The sequence below is a fragment of the Phalaenopsis equestris genome, unplaced genomic scaffold (assembly GCF_001263595.1).
Source record: "Phalaenopsis equestris unplaced genomic scaffold, ASM126359v1 Scaffold000002, whole genome shotgun sequence".
NCBI classification, from domain to species: Eukaryota; Viridiplantae; Streptophyta; class Magnoliopsida; order Asparagales; family Orchidaceae; genus Phalaenopsis; species Phalaenopsis equestris.
The window spans coordinates 14,811,800-14,824,588 of NW_018164444.1; the positions used below are offsets into that span (position 1 = coordinate 14,811,800).

Here is a 12,789-nt window from a genome sequence, read left to right on the forward strand (position 1 = left end):
CTTCATATTGATTGATGAATGTTCAGTACCACGACAATCTGATCCATGAAATGAGTAATAATAAAAGAGGCAAAGCAAAATTATTATTTATCGTTGCTTGTAAGGCTTTGTCCACCCCAATTAAATACAGTTTCAAAAATAAAGATATGTGAATAGAAGAGAACAGTTTACTACTAAAATCAACGAACGTAGTTAGGTTCCTCGATCAGGACCCAGATGGCCATTTAAAATAAATTTAGCATATGTCAAGTTAACAAACATTGCAGCTTCTGCGGCAGTAACCAGGCAAATTAGAAGTTCCTACCATATACTCAGGGTTCTTAGTGCACTCTCCCAACGAAGCCCACCTCTCACAGCTTGGATTGCTATCTGTGCAATTTGCATGGCTTGGCAATATTTTGTCAAAAGAAGTTACATGAATCCACTTTGTTGCTGACCATTTCTCTCCTTCGATCACGGGACAGCCGCCGTGGAGACTATTATGGTCTGGAGAGGCATTGGGATAAAGATTGAAGAAGAGAAGAGCATCCCCTCTCCGTGGTTTTACTGAAATGCAGATTATAACATGAAGATTTAGTGGAAGGAACATAAGAGAACTATCAGCATCTTGAAACATCACCTGCAATTCCTCGTTGGGCACATTCTGACACATCATCATTGGCATAGGAATGGCGCTGAGATTCCTATATAACAATCATTACATTACTGAATGTCAGTACGCTGCCAGAAAATTTTCCAAACAAAATGGTGGAAAAATAGAAAAGTTTAGAAAGTTTTTATTTTGGTCTACTACAAATCAAGCAAGCTTAGGTCTTCATTCAAGAGGTGCAAGAAAACGAACAAAAAAGGCATGCTTCCAGGGAATCGGGTGTAGCAAATGAGCAAGTAGGTTCACCAACTGTACAGTAACTGGGTGCACTGAAATGTAAGAAATACACTAACCTTTGCCAGTGGAAAGACGGTTTCTCCACCCTTCTCAACATTACTAAGATACATTAGAACTGTGGCAATTCGATGACCGCCACGAGCAATGTTAACTGGGTCCGTGAAGAAATCATAATGAGGGTCATATTTCTGTCCATGCTCATACCTCAGGACTTGAATGTCCTCACCATTTTCTGAATAAAAATTAAAAAAAAAAATCAGTTTGCTATAAATAAACGACGTTCCGAAATGCTTAAATCAAGTTCAAACAAAGTTCAGGATACTCGTGTTACCTCGGAAGATATTGCAAATTTTAAGTGTAAATAATTGGGAAAACAAAGTTTTAAATGTCTAATTTATGAATGGTCAATACAGATCAACAGACCATACATAAGCACTTTAATTTTCAAGTATTTGACAAAAAAGTCTGAGCATTTCAATGTGACGCATCCACTCATTCCAATTGGAAATATCATTATTGCCCAGAACACCAGATAGCATAGAGATTTAGGTGGTCCAATTTTTACTCGGCTGCATGGGGCACGATGACAATAATATCTTGAAGTGATGAAAATCATGACATAAAGATGCCTCTTGCTTATTAGATGTAAGGATGAAAGAGCGTGTAACCGGGGAATTCAAGAATAGCCACCAACTTTCCCAAAGAGGAATGAAATTTATCCAATCTAATTTCTGTTTTATTTGAATGTTTATTTCTTATATATCACATGCTATTTAAAACCTTTGCACATGAAGAAACTATAAACATCACAAGGAATCTAAAGGATGGTCAAATTACAACAAATGCAACTTAGAACTTGCTTTAGCGTTTATAACTTCATCTTTATAATTCAAGTATTTTTAATTACATTAAAACTAAATGTTGGATGATGGAACATGATTAAATTATCGAAAGATGATTGGCAACATTTGCTTTGACTTGAGAGTTTGATGACTTGAAAAAGAGAGATATCAATGATGATGCAACATATTTGATTCCAATTTAGAGTAAAATACAACTCAATTTGAACTTAACATTTTTGACTCTCACCCAACCAACATCCATTCATTGCAAATGAAAATAATTTTTTTAAAAAAAAGATAATAATAATAACAATAATAAAATAAAATTACCTTTATAATTAAAAAATTTAAATGACATTTACTAGGCATAGATCTTATAATTATATTGTGCTGAATCTATCATGCATCATGTTAACCTAGAATCCTGGCTTCGAAAAATTTAAAATTTTTTTATAATTTGTTTGAATCTTTTAGGAATTGTGAATGCAGGATTCTTGCATGTGAGAATGCCGTGATTAAGTATCAAGAAACCAAATGTCATTTAATGTGAATATAAATAGTTGGAATCCTACTTCAAGTCCAAACTTTGAGAAATTAAGTTAAATAAGAATATTAATTTAAGATCAATCAAACCTATATCAATGAATTAATATTAAACAAAAATAAGTATAAACCTATCTTGAAATATCACCGGCAATGTTAATAAAATGAATAATATTAGCTATTGAATTTATATATTGTGAATAGAGCAAATTATAAAATATTTATGCTCTTGGATCAATATTTTTAATCTCGAGAAGGTACTCTTTGTTACCTGGACATTCGTAAATTTTAAAATGAATTTTTATCTTTGATAATTAATTTTTGGGATTATATAAACTTTATTATTTAGTATATTAATTTTATTTTTCAATTAGAATCTCTTGACTTATGAATAGGGCTGTAAACGAGCCGAGCTTGAGCGAGCTCAGGCTTGGCTTTCGAAATAGCTCGTGTTAAAAATCAGCTCGTATTCGAAATCGGCTCATGAACAGTGTTCATGTTCAGCTCGATTAAAAAATTCATGTTCGTGTTCGGCTCGTGTTGGGCTCGAAATTGACTCGCTAAACTTAAATTGAGAAAAGTAGATGTAAAGTGTGAGATTCGAACCTGGATCAAATATATACAAAAAAATACACTAACCACATTGCCACATGAGGTGTTATGTTTTAAACTTAGACATAAATATATATAATATATTATTATATAAATATAAAAAGTTATATAATTTTTTTTTCGAGCCATTTCGAGCCGAATACAAGCGAACAAACTGTTGTTCGTGTTCGGCTCGAAAATGAAAACAATAAAACAAAGACTAGGAGCCGAACACGAGCTGCTTAACGAGCCGAACACAAGTTGTTCACGAACAACGAGCCAAATTGACAACCCTACTTATGAAGTACCAAATGTTGGGACAAAGGGATGATAGAGAGGTCGTATAAAAGCTAGGCCACCCTCAAATTGCTACAAATGGTTTACACTTGTTAAGAAATAAATCTGTCCATTTATGTTTTAGGAGCACGTGCTTAACAATTGAAATAGGAATAGTCAATTTAGATATTATTCACGTGATCATATTAATTGCTAATAAAATTATCATGATTATTGCTAGAAAATTTTCGCATTAATGTTGATTATTTATCAATAGATTTTTTTAATAGCTTAAACAATAGTTGTTAACAAGTAATGGTACCTCATAATTGGTTTCACAACTTGCTTAACTGGGCAAGTTCCTTCCAGCTCAAAAATAATAGAGAAATGAAGCATCAAAAAGTAGATATGATAGGGCTTAGAAGGGATATGTGAGACGCCCTTATGATGGTCCAAAATTTTCTCATATTCACCAAGTACACGTCATACACGCATAAGAAGGAGCCACCAATGAAGGTTGAAACACCCAACATAAGCTACAAAAGTCCCTAGAGTAGCCAAACAAAGAAACAATGTCTTGAGATCTTAGGTAAAACTTGTCAACCCAATAAATTCACCAAATTAAGCATTCAACCAGAACTTTATGTGATTTCCAGCGATTTCACAAATGTTACATAGGAAAGATATTGCTCCTATGCATAAAAATTTCATAAATAAGATGTTAAAAGCATGCAAAAAGGATCCCTTTCCAGCCTGGCAGGTATGCTGTAATTTATAAAGAGTATTATGTTATGAAAGCACTTAAAGACAATTTAGTGTTTATTAGCCAAGGGACAATTTAAACATTTATCATTTATTGTTGTTTAGTACAAATAGGACTAACGTGTTTAGGATTGGCGTTATGCATTAGATTGTTGTCTTTGAGTATTAGTGTGAAGTTTTGTGAAAAATTTCCTACCTCTAGAATTGTAGGATTTGGGGGAGATCGTCTACTTCTCGAATTGTAGGTGCTCATCTTTATATATTTGTATTGTGTTGTTTGGTATTCGTGAAATAAAACTATAAGTTGCCCTAATTTCTATGAAAAATCGGTGCCATATCCTATTAAATGACATCAAAGCATCGATGAGAGAGTCTTATAAGAACAGAAGGGGGAACAACTTGAATAAAATCAAGACGTACAGACTTATGGGGTTCACAACATTCAGCAGTTTCACACCGAACCTGCGTAGCTAGTTGGGAAGCTGATGACGAGATTATGGCTTACGCGACATCTCCATCATGCCCTAATCTCGTGATACAGTCACGATTTGAGCTAGCTTGCAAGCAAGAGACGGGATCGCGACTTACAAAAAAGTTTCTATCGCGCCCTAATCTCACAATGCAATCGTGATTTGAACTAGCTGAGAAGCCAACCAGCGGATTGGGCGTACACGACCGAACCGCGGGATCGTAAAACAGAGAAGAAAGCGATAGAATCATGACTCCAACTTCGAGTCCGAAGTCAGACTCATTAATCCACTGCACCTTCGATATAGGATATCAAAAATCTTACCGGGAGTAATGGTGGCTAAGAAAGTGGACGTTTTGGAGGAGAAATTAAAAGGAGAGTTGAGCCGCATCAGATCCAAAATAGAGAAAAATTTCTTGATTGGAGCGAAAATTCATGATACTAGAAGAAATGATGAAGAAAATCACAATGTTTCACACAAATCGATGATGGCATTGAGAACAGACACGACCAACAGTAACAAGAAGAATTCATGCGACATCAATGCAGCATCACTGCTTTAGGTGGATCGGGAGCAACAACATCGAGCAAAGAAATTAGGAGCAGACTCAAGCGACATTTCGGCGGAATTGCACATCATCATCAGGGTTGGGATGAGCAGCAACAGATAGATCTGAATGACATGTGATTCAGGGTTGAAGAAGATCGCTTCAAAGAATGTTGCCTTGGGATAGGGAATTCGAGTGGGTGGGATTTTGATGGAGAGCTGCATCCAACTGCGCTAGCGCCTTTTATTGCAGAAGGCTTCCCGGTAAAATACAATTCAAGAGTAATGATAGGAACCATGGAGTTTGTAAGAGACTGCAAGTATTCATGAGGAAGATAAGATGATGATGTTTTGTTGTGACCCTAATTTGTGCAAGATGCGGGTAATGCTGAAGACGATGATGAGAGTGATTTAGGACGCAGGGCTGAGATTCTTGATCGAATTACATATCATGCAAGAGACACGTGATACAGAGTTGACAAAGATCCGAGGATTAATAAGCTAATGGATGAGTTCTTTGGGGTGACAATATTCTCCAAGATTGATTTAAATTCAGCGTACCATCATATTCAGATGCGACGGAAGGATATGCACAAAATGACATGTCGAGACCGTGTGGGTCACTACAAATTTTTTATTAAATGGAAATAATTGTTAGATGATGGTGTCATGTGGGAGTCATACGACATGATTCAACAATATTTTTTTCCACCTTGAGAAGAAGGTGTCTTCTTTGGAGGACAATAAGGTTATAACAATGTCTAAGAGCAATTTAGCCTTTATTAGCCAAGAACAATTTAATTATTTATGATTTATTGTTTAGTATAAATAGGGTTAATATGTTTAGGGTTGGATTTATGCATGAGATTGTTGTCTTTGAGTTTTAGGGTTAGGTTTTAGAAGATATTTCCTATCTCTCGAATTGTAGGATTTGAGAGAGATGGCCTACCACTTGAAGTGGAGTGACCCCAACAAAACTCTAGTCGAGTTGCTTAGGTGCGAAAAGGAAATAGGAGGAAGTAAGACGACCTCCCAAGTGTTGTGCCAGATCGAATCGTAATCGAAGGAAAGAGGAGAGGAAGAATTGTCGGCGTCGGGTTAGAGCAACTGACCGAGGCTTATTAAGGTGAGTTTTTTTTTTTTAAGTTTGATACCCGTTTTTATGGATTAAATTAATGTTATAGGTATTAAAGTTAAAGTTTATTAATTTATTTAAGAAATCTTAAATCAGGAAACGTAAGTTTTGGAGTCATAAATTATTGATTTCACATAAAAAAAGAAAAGCATGCGAGTAAGAAGGGAGATCGATTCGAGAGATTGAAAAAGTATTTGTTAATGTTATTATTGTTCTTAGAATAAAAAATATAATTAGTTAAATTAATGTTATTAAATTTTATTCAATTATAAAATGTGAAAGAAGGCAATTCATTATGAGATTGTTAAAAGATTGATGATATAGTAAAGTAGAGGTATAAACTTTTACGGAGGTCACTTAAAGATTAAGATAAGTAATTACTTTCTTATATGTATTAAAATGATGTTTTATTAAATATAGACGTTCATATACATGCTTTTATTCTTATATACATGTTGTAAGTTACAAGAATTATTGAAATGAAATGATAAAAAGAAAAAAATGATTGTTCAATGACTTTAAAAAGAAGGTGATTAAAAGAAATAAAATGTAAAAGCTTAATTTATATAGGATTACCTCCATATGATACTGACAAAGGATGTCATTTACCCTTTGTCAATCAGGAAGGACAGAAATGAAAAAGCTAAATTAGTAGTTTTCTATAATTAGAAGTTTCTTTATTTCCAATATCTTTATTCTGATTTATTTCTCTTTTAGCTGAATATTTAGATTACGAATATGTATTATTAAGTTACCTAAAATAGATTATGCACTTTATTTTGTACCTAAAATAGATTGTAAGAGTATTATTTAATGGAATGAAAGCAAAGAGAAAAGGCATCGAGTCTATTCAGAATTCAACCTATTTTTCTCAAAACTTTGACATAGTATCAGAGCCAAAATTTTGTCCTAATCACCAATAGTTATTGGAGGATCGTTAAAACTCCCTTCCCGCCATCCTTTTTTGCAGGAAGAGAGAAACTATTGATTTGCCTTGATTCACCCACCTCGCTTGAAACCATGGCCTTCTCCGCCCGGTACGTTCCATTCGGCCTCTCTTTCGACCCCGACCAGCGCTACTTTCTCGACGATGTGATCTACAAGAGCAGCTCCGGTGGCCTCCTTGATCCGCCATGATTTCTCAGCCCACACCAAGTTCCCCGGTTCTTACTGGCGTGATCTCTTCGACTCCCGCGTCGGTCGCACCACTTGGCCCTATGGCTCCAGCGTCCGGTCCAAGAAAGAGTTCATGCTCCCCGAGATAGATGTCGATCACATCGTTTCTCTCTTCGAAGGAAACTTCAATCTCTTCTGGGCTAAGCGGCTTGGTCGTGAACATCTTCATGGGATGTCTGATCTCTAGGTCAAGCATTGCGGCATCTCGCACACCGGATCTTTTAAGGATCTACGTATGACTGCTATTGTATCCCAAGTTAATCGGCTTCGGAGCAAACCACTTTCCCGCCCCATTGGGGGCGTTGGCTGCGCTTCCACGGGTGATATATCTGCTGCTCTTTCAGCCTATTGCGCTGCAGCGAACATTTCTGCTATTGTCTTCTTGCCTACCGATCGTATTTCATTGGCACAGCTCATTCAAACCATCATGGATAAATTAAAGATCTAGAAGCTGACTGAAATTATTGATGTGATGAAGCTTATAATAAATCCTCTTTCTGCTAATGCTGCCACCGTTTTGTCCATTGATACAGACTTTGATGGGTGCATGAGGAGAATTCGTGAGGTGACGGTTGAGCTTCCAATTTATCTTGCGAATTCCCTGAATTCGCTTAGACTTGAAGGCCAGAAGACAGCAGCAATTGAAATTCTGCAACAGTTTGATTGGGAGGTTCCAGATTGGGTAATTGTACCTGGAGGAAATCTTGGGAATATCTATGCTTTCTATAAGGGATTCAGCATGTGCAAAGAGCTTGGCCTTGGTTTTCCATAAGGGATTCAACAAGAAATATCGTGTAACTGGATCCTATTTGTGGGTTATGAACGATAGCATCTGGATCGTGTAATTGGAAGTGAATCCTTCTTGTGGCTATTATTCAAATTTCTGGACGACAATGATAAAGGATTTATTGCTTTTCTTTGACATTCTCAGGCTTCGACACTCTCGGGCTTCAGCCTCTCGGGCTTCGGCATTTTCAGGCTTCGGCACTTTAGGGCTTCGACACTCTGAGGCATCGGCACTCTCGGGCATCGGCACTCTCGGGCTTCGGCACTCTCGGGCTTCGGCACTCTAGGGCTTCGGCACTTTTAGGCTTCGGCACTCTCTGGCTTCGACACTCTCGGGCTTACTCTCGGGCTTACTCTCGGGCTTCGACACTCTTTGGCTTCGGTACTCTTGGGTTTCGGCATTTTCAGGCTTTGACACTCTAAGGCTTCGACACTCACGACTTGAAGATCTTTTGTCCTGACAATGTTATCAATTTCTTATTGGCAAATTTATGTTTTCTGATCAGTCAATATCAATTTAAGGGTGCATCAATTTGAGTGAGGATGTCAATCAGGAAGGAAGAAAATCAGACAGCTAAATTAGGAGTTTTATATAATTAGAAGCTTCCTTATTTCCAATATCTTTATTCTAATTTATTTCCCTTTTAGTTGAATATTTAGATTAGAAATATGTATTATTAAGTTATCTAAAATAGATTATGCACTTTATTTTGTACCTAAAATAGATTGTAAGAGTATTATTTAATGGATTGAAAGCAAAGGGTATAGGCATCAAGTCTATTCAGAATTCAGTCTATTTTTCTCAAAACTTTGACACCTGTGCATGAAAAAAGAAATGAAAATAGTAAAGGTGTACCTTTGGGTGCAAATTTTTTAGGGTGACTACGAATACATTTTTGATAATACCTTCAGTTATGAAGATAATCTTGATATGAATTCTTAAAGAGGTTAATAAAGGTAAATACTTAAACTAAAATTGGAATGATTAAATTAAAAATGAAAGCTTATAATTTGATTTATCAATAAATTGTATTTTTTTTTGGACATCATGTATAGCATTTAGATATTAATTTAATGCATAAGAAGATTATAATTGCTCACTTAGTGTAAATTATTTTTGAAAATTAATGATTGTTTTCAAAAAAAATATTAGATTGATATGACTGACAGGAGAGAAATGATTTACAGAAAAGAGACTACTCTTGATAAGTTCGATGTCGTGTGTTGTGATTATAGTTATTGTACTATTTAATTCTGAGTAGTGATATTGTTGTGCTGGTTTGAGATGTCTGTTTGTAGACTATGTTGTTACTTTTGGATGATTTCATGTACGTGTAACGTATTTTGTGATTTCTTAGTAACTCTTTTAAAAATTGAAAGTTATGAAAATTTACGAAAAAGTAAAAAAAATGATAATACCGTTCGACCGCGTTCCTAACTTAGTTAATGTTAAGCTATCAAGTTGGGTCGTAAAAAAAGAAATGCGATAAGTTTTCTAAAGTGTCATCATCTATAAACTAAGGGCTAAAAGGTTAGGCAATGCATTTCATTCATTATAACCGCCTATGTCTACATTAATCTTGTCCCAATCAATTTGCTAGCTCTATGAATCCTCATCTCACAATAATTCCACAAACATTGCATAAGAAGTTAAGCTTATTTTATCTAAATCATTTTGGTTGAATTATGCCATGTTATTCTTTGCCCTACACCTTTTCATTTCCTGATATCTTGCAAAAAAATTTATCCGCCAATTTATTGTTGCATTTTCTATCTTTAGTTGTGCATGTTCAATTAACCCAAGTTAATCATTCAATTTATTTAATAGTTGTTTCTATCAATATCACTTTAATATAATCCTTTCTCCATCCATCCTTTATAATTTTGTCAAGCATCGCAATGCAATTGAAATAAACGTTAATCCTGACAACAACTTCAAGAGCATTAAAGCAATATTTCTTTTGCTCGAGATTTTCTACCAATTTGACTTCTCGTTATAGTCGATAACTTTATTAGGACAAAAGGTTTGGAGAATAGCAAAAGCTTTTGGCAGATGGATGTGGATTGTTGGAAGCATACCATGAATAAGTACATGGCTGTAATTTCTGTGAGCATAGTTAGTTCATCAGTTAACAGTGGGAATTTAGTGATGATATGCGAGTAAGGTAAAAGTTTGTGCATGGCTTAGATCGTTTGCTAATCTCTAGTAGCATATCACATAATATCTTCTGTTATGAAAATATAATCTTAAAAACTAAAAGAGGTAAAAATAACCTTTTGGAAGAAAGGTCCATGCTGCAATTTTTTCCTCAATACCCAAAACTATATCGTCCTGCAAAGAGTAATGATTAGATCGAACATCGAGAAGCAAGAAGACGGAACACCTAATGATGCATATCATAACATCCTAGATGAGAGTAGTGGACTACAAACTGAGAGGATGGCAGCATGCATTTAATTTTATATCTAAGAAATTAATAATAATAATAATAAATAAATCAGTCTCCAAATACCAAGAACGGCATGAAATAAATAGAGCTTCAATGCATCATCAAGTATAAGTATAGACTGCTGCTAACCTAAGTTAAAACTCAAGTTGGTTAAAAATGAAACAATAAGAGCTAAAAACTCATAAAGGGACTGTTTAGTGTACTAGACTAGGTATAATAGAAGCAAGATTTCTCTTGAAGCCTTCCAAATAGAATTATAGGGATTATAAATTCAAATGTATTGTTAAATCAAATTTCAACATCATTATGAGTTACATCTAAATATTGTTGAATCCAGAAAGTTTTCAAATTTGTAATCCTCTCAATATTTACTAAATCTCAATTTATAGGATATACCAAATCCTATTTGTAGCCTAATAGCAGATTAAAATCTGGGAAATTGTTTGGCAAAGATAGGATCTCCCCTTAAATATGCTCGGAATTAGATTTTGATTAGCAAAAGCAACACAAAACAAACCATGCCCTTGCTGATGAACGTCCCAGAGCTAGTTCGGACATCACTAAGCGTGCTCTTTCCTGACACGTTATCTGCCACCGCCGACCTCTTCAGCTCTGATTTCGCCTATACGTGTTGATAGGTAGAAGTGAGAAGCCGGAAAATTTGAAGATGCAGCCATGTAATCGAACCCACTTTCCAAATCACAATGAAATAAGAAGATCAAACTCACAATGGATATCAGATGATCGCATTCTTTATCCGTCAAAAAGCCTTGGTAGACGAATGCTCTGCAAAAGGAGAAATTTGAGAAAATAGACCAGACAAAAGAGAGAGGAGGGGAGGGAAGAGATGGACTGAACCTGGGCGTTGACGAGATCTGCTTAGCTTTGGAGGGATTGACGAGTTGGGACGAATGACAGCAGATGAGAGGAAAGAGTAGGAGAAGAAGCGAAAACTTGTCCACGGGTCGAGGCATGGGATGGAGAGAAGAAGACGGAGCTGAGGATTCGAGCAAGAAAGATCTTTCTCAGAGTTGGCGATGAGCCAAAAAGAGAAGGTCGCAGCTTGTCATACATTTGCTGATGAACAATTAATTTTATATTTTGGATTTGTAGTCACAAATTAGCCATTAAAAAACAATTAAGATCATATAAATCATAAATGAATATATTTTAAATAATCATTAATTAAATAAAGAAATTGTATGTAAACTAAAGATTGTTTCGATGTAATTAAATTGAATTAAAAAATAAGTCTTTAATTTTTCTTGAATAATAATTGAATTATGGTCATCAAATCTTATTAAAGTGTAAAAATAGTGTCTGAAAACTTACATACTGTTGTTTTAATCCTATAAGTTATTGAAAGATTATAATTGTCATAAAGCAGACTTTTTAAAATGGGGTTAATATAATCCCCATCGAAAACTATCAGATCTAAATTTTAAAATAATTTTGGAATATTTTAGCACTTACATAAACTCTAGGACTAAAACAAACTCATTCATTGGTCAAAGACTATTTTGACATTCAATCTTATTCGTATCACTTTCTTAATCATAATTGAACAGACAACTACTTTTAAAAAATTCATGCTGCAAGAGTCCCAGAAAGAGTTTGAAGGATTGGATTACTTAATGCTTTTATGGCTCACAATTTTCTAATGACTCCATCAAAGATAAATTTATCTCTCCAACAACCATTACTAAACCAGGACCGGAAGATTCTTGTTAACTTCCACAGAATGCATCATCCAAAAAATCTTCGTGAACTAGAACAAAAGGGGTTAAAGTTGCATTTTGTGATCTTTGTGATTAAGATTTAATTGATCATTAAGTTACTTTATTGATTTTATGGTTGAAATGTTTTAGGTTGTTTACATCTCGTTGTCAGATTTTAAGTGTTTTATATTAGTTATTTTTGTTCACTTTTTATTACTTATGTGAAGTTGAAGACTTTGAAGCTGATTTAACCTCAAAGCCATGCTTGCATTTGGTTTGATTTAAGTTTAAGTTTGAATATGTTTTATGTAAATTTTACCCATCCAATTGTGTTTTATTTTATTTCTTAATTAAATTTCAAGTTGAGGGGTTTAGGTTTAACTTAGGTTTAAGATTACACATAAAAAAGATTTATTATGTTCAACCTATGGGTTAGGTTTTGACTTAAGGCCTATGGTAGGTTTAGCTTAAGGCTAAGCTATGATCAAGTTTGTTTTACCTAAAGATTAGAGTTTGATTATGGTTAACTAACTTAAGGTTTAGGTTAATTAATCCTATTGATTTAAGGTTAAGTAACCTAGGGCTTAGGTTAACTAATCTTATTGGTT

General features: G+C 34.7%; 1 protein-coding gene and 1 pseudogene across 1 annotated transcript; one reads left to right on the forward strand and one right to left on the reverse strand.

The window, feature by feature from the left end:
- Nucleotides 1-61: 61 nt before the first annotated feature.
- Nucleotides 62-11,537, reverse strand: LOC110023081 (probable prolyl 4-hydroxylase 4). The gene is made up of 7 exons (XM_020722306.1): nt 11,322-11,537; nt 11,192-11,249; nt 10,981-11,085; nt 10,288-10,345; nt 943-1,118; nt 620-683; nt 62-546 (listed from the first exon to the last, which is right to left on the reverse strand). Exons 1-7 carry the CDS (start codon nt 11,435-11,437, stop codon nt 251-253), a joined length of 873 nt encoding a protein of 290 aa, XP_020577965.1. The 5' UTR covers nt 11,438-11,537; the 3' UTR covers nt 62-250.
- On the forward strand, nt 7,058-7,999 carry LOC110022557 (annotated as a pseudogene).
- Nucleotides 11,538-12,789: the final 1,252 nt, after the last annotated feature.